At 35.7% G+C, this 22339-nt stretch overlaps 1 protein-coding gene across 2 annotated transcripts in view; it reads left to right on the forward strand.

The window, feature by feature from the left end:
• Positions 1 to 1430: 1430 nt before the first annotated feature.
• The window catches only part of LOC148877910 (myosin-3-like), a 105321-nt gene continuing 84412 nt past the window's right edge, over positions 1431 to 22339 (forward strand). Inside the window, exons 1-17 of one of the 2 annotated variants that reach the window (XM_088946398.1) lie at positions 1431 to 2533; positions 3586 to 3687; positions 3802 to 3945; positions 4032 to 4182; positions 4288 to 4318; positions 4480 to 4645; positions 4838 to 4901; positions 5051 to 5064; positions 5187 to 5271; positions 7201 to 7304; positions 7422 to 7560; positions 9664 to 9782; positions 9886 to 10038; positions 10125 to 10214; positions 11456 to 11533; positions 11635 to 11793; positions 12297 to 12500. In XM_088946398.1, coding sequence (XP_088802524.1) covers positions 2024 to 2533; positions 3586 to 3687; positions 3802 to 3945; positions 4032 to 4182; positions 4288 to 4318; positions 4480 to 4645; positions 4838 to 4901; positions 5051 to 5064; positions 5187 to 5271; positions 7201 to 7304; positions 7422 to 7560; positions 9664 to 9782; positions 9886 to 10038; positions 10125 to 10214; positions 11456 to 11533; positions 11635 to 11793; positions 12297 to 12500 — 2313 coding nt within the window. In that variant the 5' untranslated portion in view covers positions 1431 to 2023. The remainder of the gene's footprint in view (positions 2534 to 3585; positions 3688 to 3801; positions 3946 to 4031; positions 4183 to 4287; positions 4319 to 4479; positions 4646 to 4837; positions 4902 to 5050; positions 5065 to 5186; positions 5272 to 7200; positions 7305 to 7421; positions 7561 to 9663; positions 9783 to 9885; positions 10039 to 10124; positions 10215 to 11455; positions 11534 to 11634; positions 11794 to 12296; positions 12501 to 22339) is intronic. The other variant, XM_088946407.1, reaches the window with a different exon arrangement.

A 22339-nucleotide genomic window follows, 5' to 3' on the forward strand; every position in this document is an offset into this window, starting at 1 on the left:
GAACAACAATTTTTGATAATTTTTCAAAAGTCAATAATTTAAAATATTACCAGTTTTTGGATAATTGTTAAGATCATCGATGTCAAATATCACCTAAATCATTAAATTCCTTGAGTAGTTAAGTTTCAATTTTTCTTCACAAAGCCCCGTACATTTGCACGGGTATATGTATATTCGAACTCAATTTAGAAATATGCACAAATCAAACCATCGTTTTGGCGAGCACATATGATTGGACAGTGTATAAAAGGGCTCAAACAGATTAAAACTATATGCCGAAAAGGTACGGTAACGGAAGAGCTTTGGCAATCAAAATCCCCCATGATATTTGATGAATACAATCGGATTGGTCAATTTTTATGATACCGGTTGACTCGTAATAAGGTTTTCCGGTATCATAACCGTCAAAGAGATAACGTAGAAGAGACAAATGCCTCGCCTTCCCCCGGCCAACCGCCATTTCCGCCAACCTCGCCCCAAAATTTAACGAATTTACCACTATACCCCTTGATCCTACAAGAATCCACGGACTTATCCTGATCCCAAAGTCACCAACTCTAGTTTATAGGGCTGTGAAAATAAAAATGATCTTGCCAAGTGGCAATGTGGCATCATCATAACTACGATACATCCATGGTCTTTGGTCCAACCCAACTTGGCACGAGCCGGTTCCAAAGTTTAATTGTCTGGTATTCATGTAAAACCGAAACTCTGGACCGGGTTAATCCATATGCTCTTTGTCGGACCCTGGCATATTTGCCATTTGACGTCATTTCTCCCCCTGTCCCCACAGTATAACACAATTGTACGAAAAGATGACATATCGTATTATACGTTTAGGGCTTTGTTCTTTATTCTTTTATCGAGAAAATCAATCTTCAATCTTGTTCCTGCTTCCTCCTTAACCTTAATCTGGAACCTTTTTTCTTTTCTTTTTGCTGATTGGCAAATTTGGAACCTTTTGATTCGAATGGTTTGCTATAGATTTTGTATCAGATCTACCATTCTGATGCTCGACTCTTGATGGGCTAAAGATTCCAATCGTTCCGTTTAACGTGTGGATCTCCACCTTCTAATGTGTAACTAGCATCATGAAGTCATGATTTCATCTGACGTGATTATCTGTTCTTTCATTTTATTTGATCGTAAATAATTTTCTCTTTTGCAAAATTTACGTATGGTCTTAGCTGTAATCAATTCATGGTTGATCGTTCAAGGAGTATCGTTGAAAATTACAGAGGGGTATATTGGTAATTAAAAGATATTCAAACATAGGGCATTTGTCGTAAATTTCATGTTGAATGCAGGAGCCAATCAGTAATTTCGCTCTGGTTTTGAAACGGGTTTCAGAAATCAGACCCCTTGGTGACCTGATCGAACATCTCTGCGTTTGTTTTAATTTTGTTTTTTTTCTTATTTTTATTTTCATTATCTTTCTTTTTTAGATAATCAGATTCATTCCATACGGTTTGCCGAAGGAATCAGAATGTGCAAAAATGGAATCTATCTGGAAATTTTGAATTTCTGATAAAAGCAAACCAAAGCTTCCTTTGAAGGAGGTCCTTTGATGCTTTTAATGGATTATATGCTGGTTTTGGTGAAGGAAAGCGTTAACTTTCCGAAACTTTAATGACGGCGAAAACTCTAAAATACATACGGCCATGTTTCCGCCATTTAACCCTCTCTTGCAGGATTGCAACCTTCCTCCTTGATCGTTGAAACTACGTCCAGCGAGGATTCTTTTCCTCTCTTTTTTCCCGGTTAATTTATCAACAAACATGGCGGAGGGAATTTGTTGTTTCAGATATATTTTGCTTTTCTAATGGAACGACTAACAATCCACGTTGGCGAACTTTGTGCGGGAAAAGTTCGTTCTCTAGATGAAGGTTTCTGGAATTCTGTGTTTGAATTCGGCGAACGAGGCTAGAAAAACTGAATTTTGGTTAGCGTCCCCGTCCCACGGTTGGTTTCCGGTTTCTATCTGAAGAATTCTCGTTGTAATCCGATTTGAGGTTCTGGAATCATGTCAACGGAGACGCCTAGGTCCGCTGCTCGTAGCTCGCTGGAGGAAATGCTGGAGTCCATCCGGCAAAGGGACCAGCGGTCCAAAGATCTACCTCCGGCATTACCCGTTCGTCCGACCTCCAAGGCCCGTCTCCCCGCGGCGAGAAGGGTTTTGGCTCTTAATTTGAAGATTGACAAATCCGTTCCAGAGTATTTGCCCGATAATAGCCAAGAGAAGGATAACGAGAAGAAAAACAACGACCGAACAGAGAAGGAAGAGAAGAGAAGGGACGGAATTTGTACAAAGGAAGATAAGGAACCAAGTCTCCGTACCACCAACTTAGGGAACAAAAATATGAAGGCCGACCGGCCCGACCCGCCTTCCGAATCCCCTTATGCTACGGTGTCGCACGAAGGGGGACTGGAGGAATCTGATGATTCGAATCCTGCAGCGTCAGTGCCTTCCACCTCGCTGCCATCAACTGGGGAATCTAGGTGGGAGGACAACATAGACCATATTGCGAAGAAGGTACACTGTGCTTTGCTCCTAAAAATCGTTATCAATAATTAAATACTTTCAAGCTGTATCAATAATTAAATACTTTAAAGGCATAAAAAGGATGAAGTGGGTCTTCTTTGACTGTAGGCAGTAGGCTTTCCTTCTTATCTATGACAAACACAAAAATTCAGGTTTCCATAGTTCCGTACTTTATTGAAAAACAGAGGTAATCGAATGATTCTTCAGTCTTCACTACATTATATTACTTCACTTGATTCTTACACTTGAAAAATGTGACCGTATTTTTACAAGTGCCATCAGGAGCAGCTAAAGGTACACATTCAAGATGCGATTAACACATTAAACTGGGGCTCTGTTCTGAAGCAGAGCAGGGGACTTTAGATGCCATGGTTGCGAGGATCTAACTCTTCAATTAGTTATCATATGGCCTTGTATTTCTGATCCTAAGTAAAACTACTTTGGCTATGGCTCTCTCTTTTATTGCAAACTAAGGATTGTATTCTTTCTGTTTCACTATGTGGACGTGCAATCTTGTTGTTTCAGCCACTTGTCGACATTTACGCCCAAATATCTCTAAAACATTTTAACTGGGTCAGCATGGCCATTCTCTGGAGAGGATCGGAAAACCTTCATAATGGCAAACAGTTAAAATTTCTTGGGACCCATCTAAGTGATTTCTTTCTTGAATAACCTCTCCATAAAGGTCTGGGAAGAAGTGAAGTTGGTATTGTGGTTTACTGGACTGGAAGCTATCACTTGTCCTGGCCTGCTAGTTATCTGGGTTCTCCTTTGGTCAAATTTCTTTGTTAATTCTTATTGTTAGTTTCACTACAAAGGATGAGGAATCAATGTGGGGTAGGTACAAATGGATAGCATTGTTGGGGTTGGGCAAGGAAGATTATCTGCATGGTTCATTTTTCTCTGACCAATCATGCATCTTCTCTCTCTCTACACACACACATATACATGCATACGTACATGTATATACATAGTTCTTGTTTCCAATGAGATTACTTTCTTTTTGTGCAAATTCATAAAATTTAAGAATAATTTGTTTCCAGAAACTTCGGGTTTGGTGCCGTCTCTCAAATGACCAGTGGGAGTTAGGAAAAATTCGATCAACTTCTGGAGAAGACATGTGTGTTTTGATTTCAGATGGCAGTGTGAGTTCATAAACCCTAGGCGTCTTTTTGAAGCTACATGAATATTCAACTTTGGGTGCCTCCATGTTGCGATTAGTTAGATTTATGTGCACTTATATTTTTCATTACCTTCAGGTTGTGACAGTGTCCAAAGGAAACCTCTTACCTGCTAATCCAGACATCCTTAATGGCGTAGACGACCTCATACAGCTTAGTTACTTGAATGAACCATCGGTTCTTTACAATCTTCAATACAGATATGCTCATAATATGGTTTATGTGAGTATTTTTTTATTCTTTTATGGATCAGATGCTGTTTCTTCCTTCCTTACTCCTTTTAACAATATAAAACTCTCTTTCTATAGAGTAAAGCAGGAACTGTTTTGGTTGCAATCAATCCCTTTAAAGATGTCCCACTATATGGGAAAGAATTAATTTCAGCTTATAGGGAGAAAGCTATGGACAGCCCTCATGTTTATGCTATAGCAGATGCAGCCTTCAGTGAGATGATGAGAGGTGAACATAGAATACTCATTTGGGAAAGTCTTTGTGCTTAGCCATACATAAACTTTTTTCTGAAGTCACACATTCTTTTTTTTTTTTCCCTGGTGTTTTATATAGCAGATGAAGTAAACCAATCCATCATCATTAGGTAAGTTATCTATGCAGTATTTTTATGTAAACTGGGGGGCTTTTTTGGAACTTGTTGTATTGTTTTTGTTCTCTGTATGGGCTTTAAGCTTTTCTTCTTTTAATATGTCATATGAGTTTTTTACCTGCCTTGGTCTAAATACGAGTATGGACTTACTATAGTGGGGAAAGTGGAGCTGGGAAAACTGAAACAGCAAAAATTGCAATGCAATACTTGGCTGCACTTGGAGGTGGCAGTGGAATTGAGTATGAAGTCCTTAAGTCAAATTGTATATTGGAAGCATTTGGAAATGCCAAGACATCGAGAAATGACAATTCTAGTCGATTTGTGAGTTTCTCTTCCCCAAGGATGGTATTTTCTTATGTATATTGTCATTTGAAGTTTGAAATATTTTCTCAATGAATACCTTTTTCTTATGATGTTTAAGCTTTCTGAAGGTATATGCATTTTGTAAAACAAACTGGTTGAGATTATTCTAAAGATTTTTGGTCTTAACATGTTTCTCATGCTGTGGAGCAGGGGAAACTGATTGAGATTCACTTCAGCACAACTGGGAAAATTTGTGGTGCTAAGGTTCAAACTTGTAAGCATGTCTATATTGATCCGTTTTGCTTTTCTGTAATAAAGTTTCAATTTTTGTGATTTTCTGTTTCTGTAACGACTGACTTAGCTCACTTCTTCAACCATGTCTATGCTCATTAAACTTCAACTTACCGTAAAAATTGTGGATAGTTCTGCTTGAGAAGGTATCCCATTGTTGAATCTGAAACTATGTATATTTGCTTGAATTTCATTTAATATCTTGTACCAACTTATTTATCAAAAAAAATCTTGTACTAACTTTTAGTGTCCTGTCTCTTCTAAACAGTCAAGAGTGGTTCAGCTGGCTAAAGGAGAACGATCATATCATATCTTCTATCAATTCTGTGCTGGAGCTCCAACCTCTCTTAAAGGTTGCCATTAATCTTGTTGCTTTCAAGCTAGCTTTTTATCTTGTTAGTTCTTACCTATCTAGTGCCTATTGGACTCTGCCTTTCTCTCTCTCTCTCTCTCTCTCTCTCTCTCATCACATCAGCCCATTCTGTCTTTCTGTTCTATTAATTATTTTTTAATAAATGTAATTTGTCCAAAACTAATTATAATAGTAGTGGACCTAATTTACTTAGCACAATTCAATTAAGTAAATTAGTTTAACATAATTCAATTAAGTGAATTAGTTTAATATAATTCAATTAGGTAAATTAATTAATTTATCAAATTTAACTTGATTGGCTTAACATGATAAATCTAATTTAATCAATTAAATTAACTTAGTCAACTTAAATTAACTAACAAAGTCAAATTAACTTAATAAATGTAAAACAACTTAGTTTAGTTAACTAGGATACTTGTTGCATATCTGGCCTCCTTGGCTTGATCAGTTCAGGGATGGGGATTGCTTTGGCGGGGATGATCATGGGAATGAGGAATAAGTGGGGTACCTGATCGAGGACAGTTTTCCTTGATAAGGAACTCATTGGGACAAATTGAACAAATTGTGAAAGTAGTTTTGTATAATTACAATAATGCCACTACATATATTGGACAGATTTCTATTTTATCTTGTTGATTAATGATGATAGTTAACTGCTAAACAAATTGAGATTTCTGATTTTTTCTTTCTTTTTTTTTTTAAGTAAATATCTCTCCCAAAGCAAGCTTTTAATTCAAAATAAAAAACAGAATTCGGGGATTCGGGTTCTCGTTGGGGAACCTACCTCCATCAGGGATGGAGGTTCATTTTCTCCTCGATAAGGATCAGGGATGGGGGTGGGGAGTGAGTTAGAAATTGGGGACAGGGATGGGGAATACGGTTCCTGCCCCAAGCCCCCCTTGACATTCCTAAATTTTGCCATGTTAATATATTAAATTAACGAAAAAAATAGATATGTAATAGTAATAAAGAACTAATAATTAATAATATACAATACCAACACATGAAGTTAGTCACAATAAAGCATTACTAAGATAAATTAGAAAAATTAAAATAAGTATTAGTAAATAATACTAAACCAAGTTAATAAGTATTAGTAAGTATATATGCATAATATTTTATTAGATGTTTAAATTATCTATTTAATAAGAAATTATTATTTGTATGCTACACCTATATATTAGTTCCATTTAAAATAAATAAATAAAATCTAATAACAATAAAAAATTATCTAACAAAAATAAAAATTCATACAAGTTTATCTAACAATACGTAACCCAAAAATAATGTTTGGGTTGGAATCAGTTTGGCTTTGCCCAATTGAAAATGTCACACGGGTCCTTCAACTTGACTTTTGTTTAACAAAGTCCGTGCATTGCACGGGCCACCTGCTTGATTAGATATGCTGGTTTAATTAGTATAGCTTAATTATCTTTGTTAATGTAGTTTATATTGAAGTAAAAAAACTTAGATTAATTATACCTATATGTGGTTAAATTAATTTATATATTGGTTTAGTTTAGATTAAGAGTGATTGGAGATAAAAACAACTTCGGTATTAATAAAGACTTGACCATTTCTATTAATAGTAAAATAATTAATTATCTTTGATAAATCAATTATCTACTTAACTGTTTTTATTTTTCTGGGGCAATGATATATTGTTTGCATTTCTTTTGAATCTCTTCTGTCATCACATTGGGTATCGGGTATTCCCGTGCAGCATGGGGCCCACTAGTGTATGTATGTATGTGTATGTGTATCTATCTATCTATCTGTTAGTTATTATTATTATTACTATGTATGTATGTATCTATGTATGTATGTATGTATGTATGTATTATTAGTTTTCTGACTTCAGTTATGCGATATGTCATGTGTAGTCTCAATATGATTTAATGCTTGGCAGAGAGGTTGAACCTGAAAGCAGCCACTGGATACAACTATCTTAAACAGAGTGGTTGCTTGACAATTGATGATGTTAATGATGCACAGAAATTTCATATATTAATGGTAATTCAAAAAAACATGTCTCTGCTACCGTACAGAGTACATTGTTTCCAGTTTTTTTGTGTCTTCCATGTTTCATGATTATATGGTTCTGCTTTTATTTTTCTTTTGTTTGACCAGGAAGCCTTAGATATTGTTCAAATTCACAAAGAAGATCAAGGGAATATATTTGCAATGCTTGCTGCAGTGCTATGGCTGGGAAATGTTACCTTTCAGATAATTGATAATGAAAATCATGTAGATGTTGTCGTAGATGAAGGTAATAATATGTGTTTTGTATGGATCCTTGTTTTTTGCTAGTTTCTAGATTGATGTTAATGAGCTGATTTTCCTTTGGAGGAATGCTTGTAAGACAGGAAACTTGGACCTTTAACCTGGGCCTAGTTGGTATTGGCTTTAAAAACTGACCTAAGGCTACATGAATTATGAATTTGAGCCAACCTGAGTCTGATAACACATAATTTAGCATTATATTTAATTGTATGTACGTTTAAGGAGCTAAGGTGCTTGCCTTTCTGGTTAGGGAATTCAATTTAGTTTACACTCTTGGTATACCCAACATGACCTGATTTGGGCTCTTTTGGGTTAGGCTTATTTAGGCTTGGTTAATAATTGACTGTTCAGGTCTAAAAGATGGGCCTGGGATATGGCAACACTTTTTATCAGTCACCCAATATAAAGTTGCACCTCTAATAATTTTGTCAAGCAAATACTGCTTAATGTTGGATATGGCAATACTTTTCTTCTTTGGATTCTCTGCCCAAAACTTGAAGTAAATAAATATTTGAGTGTATATTGGATATTGAATTTTTTAATGTAAAAAGATTCATGCACAAAGTTTGGATTGTAAATATGCCTGCTATTTCTTCACAAATTTATTGAATTAATAGAAGTGTGGTTTATGTTCTAAAGTAGTACCTATCATGATTCTTAATTTCGATATTGATGAACATTTTTCCATATAGATTTGGAGAAATTCTGGAGATATTTTTCTAATTTAGCTAAGACATTTGGAAAATCTAAGAAATTAGGAAAATTTTCTAGAAACATGGAATTAGTTAATAAACCTTCAAGAGATCATTAGAAGAAATATAATTACACATTTAAGGTTTAAAACCATAACAAAGAACTATATGAATCAAATAGGAAAAATTAAGAGATTGTAATAGGTGTGTTTTTCTTGGTCTACCCTTCGGTCTTTAGCCATTTTCTCATAGTTATATATGTTAATTATTTGCCATTTAAACATTTGTCTTTATTGTTACTATATGCTTTGATGAGATTTTGAATACTCTTTTGCAATAATATGCATTTTTCTTTTTGTTCTGAATTATAGTGACTTGGTAAGTGAATCATATGAAAATAGTAAGCCAATTATCCAATTACCAAGTCCCTGATAGTTCTTTTAAGAAAATACTTTTGAAATATTATGTTGATTTTAATGAAATATTGGAAAGTTTTTAATAATATTCTAAAATTTTTAAATTTTAAATATAGTCTATTATTGAAATCTGAAATGTAGCCGTAATATCAGAAAAATATCAGGGATATCTGGAAAAAAAGAATCATGGAAGATTTTGTATTGCCACACAGAAAATGGGGATATTTCAGGGACATACCACCAAATATTATCGATATTTCAAACCATTGTACCTATAATTGATATTTTGATAATGTAAAAATAATAATAATTTATGAGTATAATTTTTTGAAGGGGAGGAGAGATTTAACTTTTAAGATGATCTTGTGTGGTAGATAGAAGTTCCTTGGTTCTACAAAATTTTGTGTTTACATTTGTTCTAAGTGTCTTGTTTTTTACCAATTGCTAGATTGGTTGCAACTTCCCTTTTTTTTTTTTTCTAACTGAAACTTATTGTTATTGTAAAATTACTGGGGCACTTTTCTTTGATTTCAAGAAAGCAGTGTAAGTTCCTCTTTTTATATGGTTTTGGCTTTCCCTTTTGGTCATATAAAAAGGAGAAGACAGAACTGAGCACAAGGGGTTTATGGCCTTTTATGATGGTTCAGATCATTTGATTCTTTACAGGGTTTAAGAGATAAAGAGAGAGGTAAGGAGGAAGAAGGTGCACAAGAGCATAGATTTGGGGTTCAGGGAAATTTCTCAGGCCTACATTATTTTCTATTTTTTCCACAGTTAAGAATCAGGTTGATCTTTCCCATGAACGAAGGCACAATGGCCAAACCTTGAAAATGCTTCGTTCTCTTGTATGCTTCTTTAAGTACATACATAAATATATAAGTACTTGTGTTGTTCATTTGCAATCATACATGCATGCAGAACAAACATATATACCACCATCTTTCTTTGGTTATGCTTAACTCTTCTTTATATTTGTTACAGCGGTAACCTCTGCCGCCAATTTGATGGGTTGCAAAACCCAGGATCTAATACTAGCTTTATCTTGTCGCAAGATCCGAGCTGGAAATGATGATATTACTCAGAAGCTAACGTTGCAGCAGGTCTGATAAGTACTTAAATTGCAGTTTTAATGTCCCTCTCTCCCTGTCTTTCACTCACTCGATTACTCCTTAACAACGTTGCTTTTCTTCTATTTTTTATCAGGCTATTGATGCAAGGGATGCATTGGCAAAGTCTATCTATTCAAGCTTGTTTGATTGGCTCGTAGAACAAATAAATAGATCCCTTGAAGTGGGTAAACATTCCACTGGAAAAACAATAAGTATTTTAGATATCTATGGGTTTGAGTCATTTGAGGTATGTTTTTTATGGATGCATGATTAAGTATGCTGTATTTGCAATACAATCATGTCTTTTGCTGACTTCATTTGTACAATTTGCAGAAAAATAGCTTTGAACAATTTTGTATAAATTATGCAAATGAGAGGCTGCAACAACATTTCAATAGGCATCTTTTCAAACTGGAACAAGAGGTTAGCATCCCAGATCTCTTTTATCCTCAATTGCAGGGTAAAGATGATGCTAATTTAACTTGATTTTGCTGCATATTACCCTCCTGTTTAATGTGATGCTTCTAATTAATTCGGATTTAATGAGATATAGTTGTCATACTGGAAAATCTGGTAACTTGAGAAGAACTTTCACATCTGATTTATAATTCTAGTATCTTCTGAGACAAATCTGCTCTCCTAACAAGCAAGATACGGTTTTGAATGTACTGCCAATAATCTAAATTTGTCTATTTTGAAGGGATTTTGACATCATCTACTTTTGGGTGGGTTCCATGTTGGGGTGATTTTCTGTATTTAAATTCTTGTGTAGAGATTTTCATTAATCCCTACCATTTTGTATTTTCATATCTTTTAACACTATTCATTGTTACTGATAAGAAAATGTTTTCTCCAAACATGAAAGAGATTATCAAGTCTTAAACACTTTATTTTCATTAGAAACCAGGAATCGAAGCAGAATTATTACCATAATTGGCAAGAAATTTACTGCTACTCTTGTTGTCAACTTTGCAGATTGTTTTCACTTCAGCAATTCAGGATTTGTTTCTTCGCATTTCCTAGAATATTATTTCTCTACTTGCTTGATAGGTAAAAAGCATCCAAAACAGAACAAGATGGGGAAAAACAATGTGGATCCAAGTTATCCAACACAGTTGCCATTAACATGTAAAGGTGGATCTGTGGGTTTAATCCTTTAATGGGCTATTTTTGGAGTGCTGAGTTGCCATTTAGGACTTAGGTTTAAGTGTGTAACCAGGCTTGCAAATATTGTATTTTGTGGTTCCTTTGGACACATTTTTATCAGATGCATTTGATTCCAACAGAATGGTGCTACTGAACTTCTAATTATAATGCATTGCCAACAAATAAATTGTGTTGGAGAACTGTGATTGTACTTTTATTTGTTATAAATGTCTACATTTGTATTGGTTTTGGTAATGTAATGACTATATCCCTCTCTCAAATTCAAATACCTTCTTACCTTCTCTTGTTGTTTCATATAGCAAGGACGCCTCTGGTTAATTACTAGCGTTGTAACCCACTAATTTGCATACACTGATATTGTGTCAACTTTGTTATAATATATTCATGTGTACTCTGCTGAATTTCTTTCCACTTTCAAATGTTATGCTTGCATTTACAACTCTAGAGCTTGTTCCAATAATAATGTGATAACTAATGAAGCTGGATATCTATTTCAGGAGTATGCACAAGATGGTATTGATTGGAAAAAGGTTGATTTTGAAGATAACCAGGAATGTCTGAATCTCTTTGAGAAGGTAAATCTTCTAAACCTGCCTTCCTTCAATTGGATATTTTTCTACACGGAATTATTTCTCAGATTAGAAGCTAATAATCTTCACTATGATATGTTGTGCAGAGACCACTAGGGCTACTATCACTATTGGATGAAGAATCAACTTTTCCCAAAGCGACTGATTTGACCTTTGCAAATAAGCTTAAGCAGCATTTGAATGCTAACCCCTGCTTCAAAGGGGAAAGGGGTGGGGCTTTCCGTGTTTGTCATTATGCTGGAGAGGTGATCATGCTAACAGCTCAAAGGTTCACAAACTTGTTTTGGGCTCTATAGTTGCTCAGCTCTGTAGATATCAAATTTGAACAAGTTAGCTTGGTAATACAAGATATTAAAAGGGAAGATAATGAAGCTTTGGTTTTTTGCTCCTAAATCATTCAATGGAGTTTTAGTTTTGAGTGAATGATCACTCAAAGATCATTCAATGGGTTTTTGCTCCTAGATCATTCAATGACCTTTGTTTAGGTTGCCAACTGATCAACTCCATATTAGTAAAAGCTGTCTGTCTAGGTCAATCTCTTCAAGGTTAGCTTATATCATTAAGGAAATCCATATTGTATGAGCAAATTTTCAAGTCTAGTGGCATTTTTTTTTAGATTTTTGACTCTATATTTTCAGAATTAAGATTCAATTTTCTTTAGCCTTACACGTCTGTGAACCTTCTGAAACCATTGATATCTTAGTTCTTAGTTTGTTTTTTACTCTACTAAGATGAGGAGATTTAACAGGTTTTGTATGAAACAAGTGGCTTCCTGGAGAAGAACAGAGATCCATTGCACTCTGATTCCATCCAACTTCTCTCATCATGCAGTTGCCAACTAGCTCAGTTATTTGCTTCTAACATTCTTAATCAATCCCGCAAGCCAGAAGGTTCTTTGCGGCGGTTAGGTTCTTTTGATTCCCAGAAGCGAAGTGTCGGAACAAAGTTTAAGGTAAAGATTACTATTTACTTATTTACTGAATTAGACCTAATTGCTGCAGCATTAATAAATATTAATTTGATTACTTTTAACAATTATGCCAAATTGGAAGCCATTTCTTATATGAAAACTACCTTTGTGAAGATATAAAAAGTAGAACGAATGGTACTTGCTGATGTAGTTAGGGAAATGCATATTCCATTTTTGGATATATTAGATATTTCTTGCAGAAAAGTGCATTTATATTTGATATTTAGATCATATCTGGGAGAAAATTTAAGTTCTTGTTGAAGTGTCAATCCTAGATTCCTAGTGAAGTTTCCTCTTTTGGAGAACTTCTCTTGGCACCCATTATTGATATCATTTTTATAACAAGTGATGCATAATTAAGACTTTTTACGTGGCATCCCTTGATGGATGAGCACCAGTAAAGGTGCTCACACTTTGGTTAACCGAACCATGGGCCTAATTTCCAAACTGAATTGGTACTACTAGTTTTTGGAAAATCGGTAACTAAAATTGAACCGAAGTTAATTGGTCACTTGGTTGATCGGTTCAGTTGATCACCAGTTCGGCTTGTTGGTTTTTTTGTTCTTTGATATTTATAATATATATTATAAATATATAATAAAAATAATAGAAATACATATAAAATATCATATTGTAAATAATAAATAATATATATAAATAATGCATATTTATATTAATTTATAATATATAGATAATATAATATATATATATATATATATATATATATATATATATATATATATATATATATACTGGTAAGTTTGATTAACTGCAATTTTTTTATATTTGTTAACCAAAACCAAACTAGTACCTTCGGTTTTTTGAAAATACTGAACGAAAACTAAACTGGTCGGTTTTGTCTCGTCAATTCGGTTCGATTTTTCAGTTTTTTATGATCATCCCTACACACCAAGAAGGCTAAATGTTTGAAGAAGATGGCAAACAGGCTCCATCCTAGTTGAACTAGATGGTGTCTTGATGAAACATACAAGATAAAAGCGCTATAAAGCGAAGATGAGATGTATTAGAAGGATTTGTGTAAAGTTGAACTATTGGTGACAATGCATATGAAATTGAGCTCGGGCTTGGATTTTGAAAAAAATCTAATGGGCCCGACCCAAAGCTTGAGACCGCGACAGTGTAAAGTTGGGCTCGAAGCCCGATCCATGAACAGGTCTACCAACAACCAAGGTTGAGCAAGGACAAGGGCAAAGGGCTAGCAATTCTAATGAGTTTGAATAAGTGGAGTGTGTAGAAGATGTTCGAGTCACCAACACTCGAAATGGGGCCTATTTTATGTTCTTGGTCAAGTGGAAGGGGAAACCAACAATTGAGAACTCTTGGATTAGTGAAGAAGAGTTTATGAAGCTAGATGGAGACATGTGCAAGGCTGCTAAAATTGCTGCTCACATGGGGTTGAGCTCTTTTTAACCTGACGGGAATGATGAGGCCAAAAAAAAGAAGAAAAAGAAAAAAAAGAAAAAAAAAGAAAAAATGAATGTATTTTGTTTTGCATGTTTTTGTAATAGGACCTCAAATTGTTGTTTTTAGGTAGCTTTGTTGACAGTTTGGGACCAGGGGTACTTTCGTCATTTTATAATTCAAAATTTGGACAGGAGAAGTTAGGGGTGCACATCTGTTGGGTTTTGGTCTGGGTCTTTTTGTAACAAAATATTATCTTTTGGGGTGTTCATTGAAGTTAGTTTTGTTCTTAAGGAGTTGCTTATGAGAGGGAAACATTCTAGGTGTGTAAATATTTTATTTGGCTTCTCCAGCAAGCCATTGGGTCTTATAAAAGAGAAGAGGGCTGTTTCTGTAGGGGTCTTTTTTGGTTCCTTCTCTCTTGGTTTGAGTTGTAACTTGGCCCTAGCTAGGGTTTTCAAGTATTGGAAGATTGGGTTTTGAGGAGTCGTCCCATTTTGGCACCTTCCAATCCCTCTATCGTTGCGTGTTTGCACGGGAGGCCAGCTTGCTGCTATTTTTACTATAGTGGAACTGTTACAGGAGTTTTACTTACGGTTCAGGTCTGAAATGCCTAAAAATACAATTAGTTTTGTGTTTTCAGCTTGTTATTTCTTGTGCTTATTGCTGCATACTTGAAGTGCTACATGTAATTTGTTTTTGGGAGAATGACGGTTCAGCCAAGGGTCAGAATTCTTAGGCCCAAAGTACAGTTGGGGTAGGTGCCAGCTCGGAGTTGATGCCAATTCATGGGCGGAAATTGGTGTATAGAGTGGGGGTGACATTTTAAATTTTTATAGGTTTGCAGTGGAATTCAGAAATCTGCAATGGGCTTGTCTGTACTTTTCTGTTTGTTTGTTTTTTTTTTGTTCACATCAATATCCAAGGACAAATGTTGGAAACTAAATCCCCATTTGAAACCAGAGAAGTTCAAGAGAAGGAGGAAATGTAATGCCCATTTGGCCGTTGTTGGCAGTAATGTTCTGTATGTTTCTGCTTCATCTTCTGCCTTAGACTCCTTTGATGTGATGGATAAACTTCGGATTCTCTTGCTACACTTGGAAAAGAGTTGAACGTCTATATCTACTAGTTTTGGAAATCATTCTAGTGCTTTTGCTAAGATAGGTATTGCACTTGCTTGTTCCTCCTCTAACAACTCCTGGATTGTAGATTTTGGGGCTAGTACCTTCATGATCGGTATGTCTTCTTTCTTCACTTTGTATAAGTTAGCTCCAGGGAAGGGTAAAATTACAATAGCTGATGGATCTCAGGCTCCAATTTCCGGTCTAGGTGAAGTCAAGCTTACCAACAACCTCACCTTGGGTTCTATCCTCCATGTGCCTCAGTTACATAAAAATCTATTATCTGTTAGTTCCTTTACAAAATCTCATAATTTTTATGTGACCTTCTTTCCTACTTATTGTGTCTTTCAGGACTTGAGCACAGGGAGGATGATTGGAAGTGGACATGGGGCTAATGGACTCCATCTTTTTTATCACACATCTGAACAAGGGTTTCTGTGTCAGACTGAGTCCTATCCTAATGAAAATTTGAGCCTTTTAGAATTATGGTGTTTTTGTCTTGGCCATATGTATTTTGCTTCCATGAAACTTTTATTTCTGAAGTTGTTTACTTCTGTGTCAAACTTTAGAAATGAAATGACGAATTCAAATGGGTAACACAACATATGAATTTGACTATACAAGGGGTGGAAACTAGGAAGGGAGGCTAGTGCATTTGCTGACTATCTAGCCAGCAAGGAGTAACTAGGAATCAGTTGTATTGGGCCCAATTGTAATTTTTGTGCTGTTTTTTTTTTCTTTTAAGGAGTGAGGCTACACTTTGCACCTCCTCTTTGGAATGCTTGTAACAGGCATTTATCTTTTTGCTGATAATGAATTCTTAATGAACTTTTACCTATGAAAAAAAATTGTGTCAAACTTAAATTTTCATTGTGCAATCTGTCATTTGTCAAAGCAATGTAGAACAACATATTTTGCGAGTAATAGAAAAAGTAATGTTGCCTTTTCTTTGATACATACTAATGTCTGGGGTCCATGTACTATTTTCGATACAAATATTTCCTTCTTTTCATTGATGACTATTTTTGATATAAATGGTTGTATTTGATGAAGAGTCTGGATGAGGTAATTACAATTGTTTAGAATTTTTTGAATATGATGGAGACATAGTTTGAGAAAAGAGTTAAAATCATAAGATCTGACAACGCAAAGGAGTACTTTGAAAAACATCTATGGGTGTTTCTTGAAGGAAAGGGGATTACTCATCAAATCTTATGTGCTTGTACCCCTCAACAAAATAGGGCTGTTGAATGGAAGAGCAAACATGTGGTTGAGGTGGCTTGGGGACTATTGTTCTAGATGCATGCTCCCACTCGTTTCTAGGGTTATGCTGTTGAGACTATTGTTTATCTTATCAACCGGTTTCCATCAAGAACACCAAGTCTTCAGTTTCCTCACAAGCTCCTTTTCCCTGATGATCCAGTGTTTAATTTACTCCTCAAGGTCTTTAGTTGTACTTGCTTTGTTCACGATCTGAGTTCTTTTAGACATAAATTTGATCCTAAGTCCATTAAGTGTGTCTTCCTTGGTTATTATCTTATTTAGAAGGGATATAAATGCTTTTGATCCTCTTTCTGGAAGGAGATATGTATCTAAGGGTTGTTACCTTCCTTGAGTCATTGCCTTTCTTCTAGTCATCCCGTCCTTCTCTTTAGGGGGAAAGTGTCAATGAAGATTAAACGCCTTTTTGCTTCCATATTCCTACCCCTGTCTCTACCTATCCATCTACTTCTTCTCCTATTTGCAATGGCGGTATTCCTTTCCCTCCTCCTCCTCCTATGTATCAGCTAGGGACGCAAATGGATCGGATCATATCGAAGTCTGATCCTATATTCTTGGATTCGGATAGCCCCATATCGGATCTTCAGATTGGATAATAGGATCTGATAAAAAATCGGATAAAATTCATATCACCCCTATCCGATCTGAGATCCAATCTGATATATATGTTATTTATTTATTTATATAAATATATATATAACATATATTATATATGTTATTTATTTATAATATTATTTATATTGCATTTTTGTAAATTTGTTATATTCTTTATTTTTTTATAGTTGAAAAGATACTTGTATTTTTTTGTTTTTTTGTATTTAAATCGTTACATATTTTTTTTTCTTGTAATAATTTATTTTTTAAAATCAAATCAAATCGGATTGGATCAGATCTGAATATCTGATTGCCTCATTGGGTTTGAATTCAAATCCATGTTTATGAGATCTGATTGGATCTACAATTAATAGTGTTGGATCGGATTCGGATATACCCTGATTCGAATCCGATCCGATCTGTTTGCATCCCTAGAATCAGCCTTGGTCTTGGTAGTAGTTTTTTATTAGGCATAGTAAGAGGATGACTCTTGATGTTGAGTGTCAACCATAATCTGAACTCTTGGATTTAGGTAATCTTTGTAGAGAAGATGGAAGGTAGTTATGTAATTTTATCTTTCTTGTATTTTAGTAGGCATGTACATTAGCGTACAACTTCTTTAATAATTTTGTAAAGACAAACTTGTCCATTCATATTTCTTTAATATAAATACTAGCCTTTTGGGTTGGTTCGATCAGATTGATCAACCTTAACAGATTTGGACTATTGGCTTTCCTCTTGTCTCTTCACTTTCTCACGAACTAATATAGTATTAGAGCAGGCTGTTCTCTGATCCATTATTTTTTTTTTCAATCTGTTTAAGAACTATCCTCATCGTCAATTGGTTCTGGACTGTTTTGATCATTCTAGGAACCAGTTTTCTGTGTTTTGTGCATCCAGCAAGAGAGATTTTATTGGATCTCTCTCTGAAGACATCTATTTGTAGTGAAAATTGAAAGGAAGTGTCGCCTGGTCTTCTTCTTCATCCTTTGAAAGTTTCATCGATATCAGAGAAGTATTGAGAGAGATCTATACATCTCTTCTGGGCAGCAACAACGAGTCTTTCCTTTTTTGGACTGTGTTCTCAGATTTCAACTATTGCTGAATCTTGGACACTCTTTTTTGATTGTAAGAGGTTTCTTCTCTTAGTTTTTGACTCTCTTGAATTAGTTTTCTGCTTATATTGCTTGCTTTGACTGTTTTTTCTTTGTGTTCCTACTCGATATGGGTCTGGAAAAGAATGAAATTATTTCTATTAAGTTCGATGGAACCAACTATGCTCTCTGGAAGTTTCACCTTCAATATTTTGTTGAAGGGAAGGGTATGTGGGGTTATATTGATGGTTTCACATCCATACCTGATGCCGATGATATCAAAGGGCTGAAACAGTGGAAAATTGAGAATGCACAGGTTGTTTCGTGGATTCTTGGTTCTGTTACTATGGATGTAAGTATCCCGATGAGAGGACTCAAATCTACCCATGACATGTTTGAATACCTTGAAAATGTGTATCGGCAATTGAATATGTCTAGGCAAATATTAGATTGAAGTTGATATTTTCTCTTATGTTCAAGGGGAGATGCGGATTCAGGAATATTATGCTGGGTTTGTGAACCTTTGGACTAATATGAATTGGCTCACTTTGGGGATCTCTCTAGGACTGTTGTGTGAAAACTATGAAGAAACATCTTAGTAAGAGAAATACTACATTTTTTGATGCATCTTAGATCTGATTATGAAATTCTATGCTATAGTATAATCAGCAAACAGCTTATACCCGATCTTGATATAATACTTGGTGAGTTATTAAGAGAGGAAACTCGACTCCTCACTCAGGGTGCACTTGATCAGGAGAAGGAACATGGAATAGATATTGTCTTAGTTACCAAACAGAAGGGGAAGAAGGATTTCTTGAAGATGCAATGTTATGAATGCAAGGAATACGGACATGTAGCATTCCACTGCATGAAGAAAAATTTTTGCACCTATTGCAAATAGCAATGACACATTATTGTGGAATGTCCAATCAGGCCCCCAAGAAAGGACAACATAAGGCTTATCAAGTCTTAGTTGAATTGACTCCAACTGATACTACATCCTCCTCATCAACTTAAGATAAGATTCGTGAACTCATGTCCTCGGCTATTTCCTCTACTTTTTCTACTTTTGGACTGGCTAGTAAGTCTATTTATTTGTGTTCTTGTCCTTCACAATGTGGATCATTGATTCTGGGGCCTCAAACCATATGACTAGGGCCTCCTTTGGTCATTCTTCTAAACCTTACACCTCTGTCAACCACATTATTATTGGTAATTGTGATTCTCTTCCTATATGTGGATGTGATGATTTATTTCTGTCTACTTCTAAGTTTACACCCTTACATCTCCCCAAAACCTCTTTTTGAGCCTAAGTTGATTACTAGCCTTATTTCTGTTGGACAACTTGTTGATGATGGTAATAATGTTTTGTTTACTCATGATGGTTGTTTTATCCAAGACCAACACACTGGGAAACTGAAGGGGAAGGGACATAGGCTTGGAAGATTGTTTGCTCTGGAATTTGAGAATAAGGAAGCTTCACCAAACTCTTGTTTGCTATCCACTACTTCTAGTTTTTCTCTTACCTCTTGTAATAATGTCTGGAACTTATAGCATAGATGTTTGGATCACACTCATGCTAAGAACTTGGATTATTTATTTTCTTCTGGTTGTTTGTCTATGATTCTTACTTCTTTTAAGAATGTTGATAAATCTTGTTTCACTTGTTGCTATAGTAAAATTCATGTTTTTCCTTTTCCATCTTCTACTGGACATGTTTCTATACCTTTTTACCTTATTCATAGTGATGTGTGGTTGTCTTTAGTTATTTCACGTTTGGGTTGTAAATATTTTGTATTGTTTATTGATGATTGTACTCGATACACATGGGTTTACTTCCTTCAGAAGAAATCAGAGGTCTTTCCCATTTTTAAGAACTTTTATGCTATGATTAGACCCAATTTAAAAGAACTATAAGCATTTTGAGGTTAGATTCAGAGGGAGAGCACTTTGATGGTGAGAATTATGAATTTCAAACCTACCTTAAACATGGCATTTAGTTCCAAAGATCATGTCCAGGTACACCTCAATAGAACGGGGGTATTTGAGCGCAAGAATCATCACATTGCTAGTAGGTGAGATCCTTGTTACAAGACTCCCATGTTCCCATTACCTTCTAGGTGGAAGCGACCTGCATTGCAGTTCATCTCATCAACATTCTTCCTACTGCTATCCTTGAAAATTCTTCCCCCCATCAATCCTTGTTTCATCGTCCACCTAATCTATCCATGCTTCACGTCTTTGATTGTGTTTGTTTTGTCCATTTCCCTCCTCATGAATGCACTAAGCTAACAACTCAATCTGCTATTTGCGCATTCATGAGATACAGTTTGGAACACAAGGGATTTCTCTGTTATGATCCCAAGTCTAAAGAACACGCACTTCTCATTATGTCATTTTACTTGAGAACCTTTCATTCTATGAACATATTAGTAAATTGCTTGGACCATCCTTTTCTATTTTACAACATTTTGGCTCTACAAGTGATCCTCCTCCCACATCTTGGCCACTTCAAGTTTATTTTAGGAAGCATCCAACTCACCTATTGCCTATGCCTCCTCCACCTTTAGCACTAGTGAGTGGTCATTCCTCTCCATCCATCACTATTGTAAGTTCCTCTTCCCATCCTGTTGATTTGCTTTCATCCATTTCTTTGCGTCAGTCATCTCGTGCTTCTCGTCCACTTGGCTATTATGGCTTATATTCTAGCCATAGCTCCTTCTCAGCTATTCTGTCATCCATAGATATTCTTAAGTCTTACAACTAGGCTATAGCAGTTAAGCATTGGAAAGATGCTATGGACTCAGAGGTTTAGGCTTTATTGGAGAATGACACCTGGGAGCTTGTCACTCCTCCCCAAATGCCTCCATCATTGGTAGTTGATGGGTTTACATAGTGAAACTTAAATCAGATGGTACTCTAGACAGATATAAGGCCCGGTTGGTTGCTCAAGGCTACAAGCAAGAATATGGAATTGACTATGATGAGACTTTTGCTCCAGTGGCCAAAATGACAACAGTCCGTTTACCCTTAGCCATTATTGCTATTAGACAATTGACAGTTCATCAGATGGATGTCAAAAATGCCTTTCTCCTTGAGCATTTACAAGAAATAGTTACATGAAACCACCTCTCAGCTATTGTGATGATCCTCTTATGGTGTGTAAACTGAAGAAATCTTTATATGGTCTAAAACACAACAGTTTAATGACTTGGTTAAACTACTCACAAACAACATATTTGTATTTAGTTTAGGTACATGGAGGGCAGAAGGTAGGAACAAGGAATCCGTAGCCTTGATGGTTCCCTTACCAGAGATAGGGGCAAGTGAACCATCAGCTAAAGTGATTTTATCACGTCCAGGAAGTAAGTCATATGACAAAAACAAGGTAGACAGATTGGTCATATGGTCAGAAGCACCTGAGTCAATAATCCAAGGGATCTTGAGATTACCTGAAGTGGTAGCATGATTGGCGGAAGCCCTTATACCTGAATAAGCAAATGCTGAAGCAGTAGAATTTCCTAACGGGTTGGAAGGAGAGGTCACATCACTCAGCTGACTGATCATCTTCCCAAACTTTTCATATTCTGCTCTCATGGCTGTCAACTATGCAGAAGCAGACATCTCTTCACTATCTGGCCCGGCAGCTACATTTGCACTTCTTGATCTTTTACTATCATGTTTTTTCTGAAACCGAATGGGAACAAGATTAGGATGTAATTTCTAACACTTGTCTATGGTGTGTTTCGGCTTCTTGCAGTACTCACATATAACTTCTTTCTTTCCTGTGCCACCAGAAGTTCCAGCATTCCCTTTAGGTTTAATCCCCATATTGGCAAAGTGATCATTAATATCAACCCCTTGAACCTGGACAACCCTTCTGCTCTCTTCACTACTCACCAATGCATAAGCTTGTGACAAAGAGACACACTCCTTGGAAAGAATATTTTGTTTTGTGATATTATATTCTAGGTTTAGTCCAATTAAGAACTCAAATACCCTGTTCCTTTCAACCAGTTTTCTGTAGGTCTTTGCATCATTGGTGGTGTCCCAAGTTACAGCTTCTATTAGGTCAATCTCTTGCTAATATGGACTTCAGGGTTGAGAAATATACAGCAAGAGGTTTCTCCCCTTGCCTTAAATTCTTTACATCACTTCTCAATTTATATGCTCGGGCCACATTGAGTTTTTGGGAATAGGTTTCTGCAACACTGTCCCAAAGTTCTTTTGCTGAATTCATCCATAGGTAGTGTTGACTGATTTGTGGCTGCATTGAGTTCACAAGCCACCCAATGACAGTGCAATT

The sequence above is a fragment of the Nelumbo lutea genome, chromosome 1, assembly GCF_056320005.1.
Source record: "Nelumbo lutea isolate HS-2025 chromosome 1, American lotus-T2T, whole genome shotgun sequence".
Classification (NCBI taxonomy): Eukaryota; Viridiplantae; Streptophyta; class Magnoliopsida; order Proteales; family Nelumbonaceae; genus Nelumbo; species Nelumbo lutea.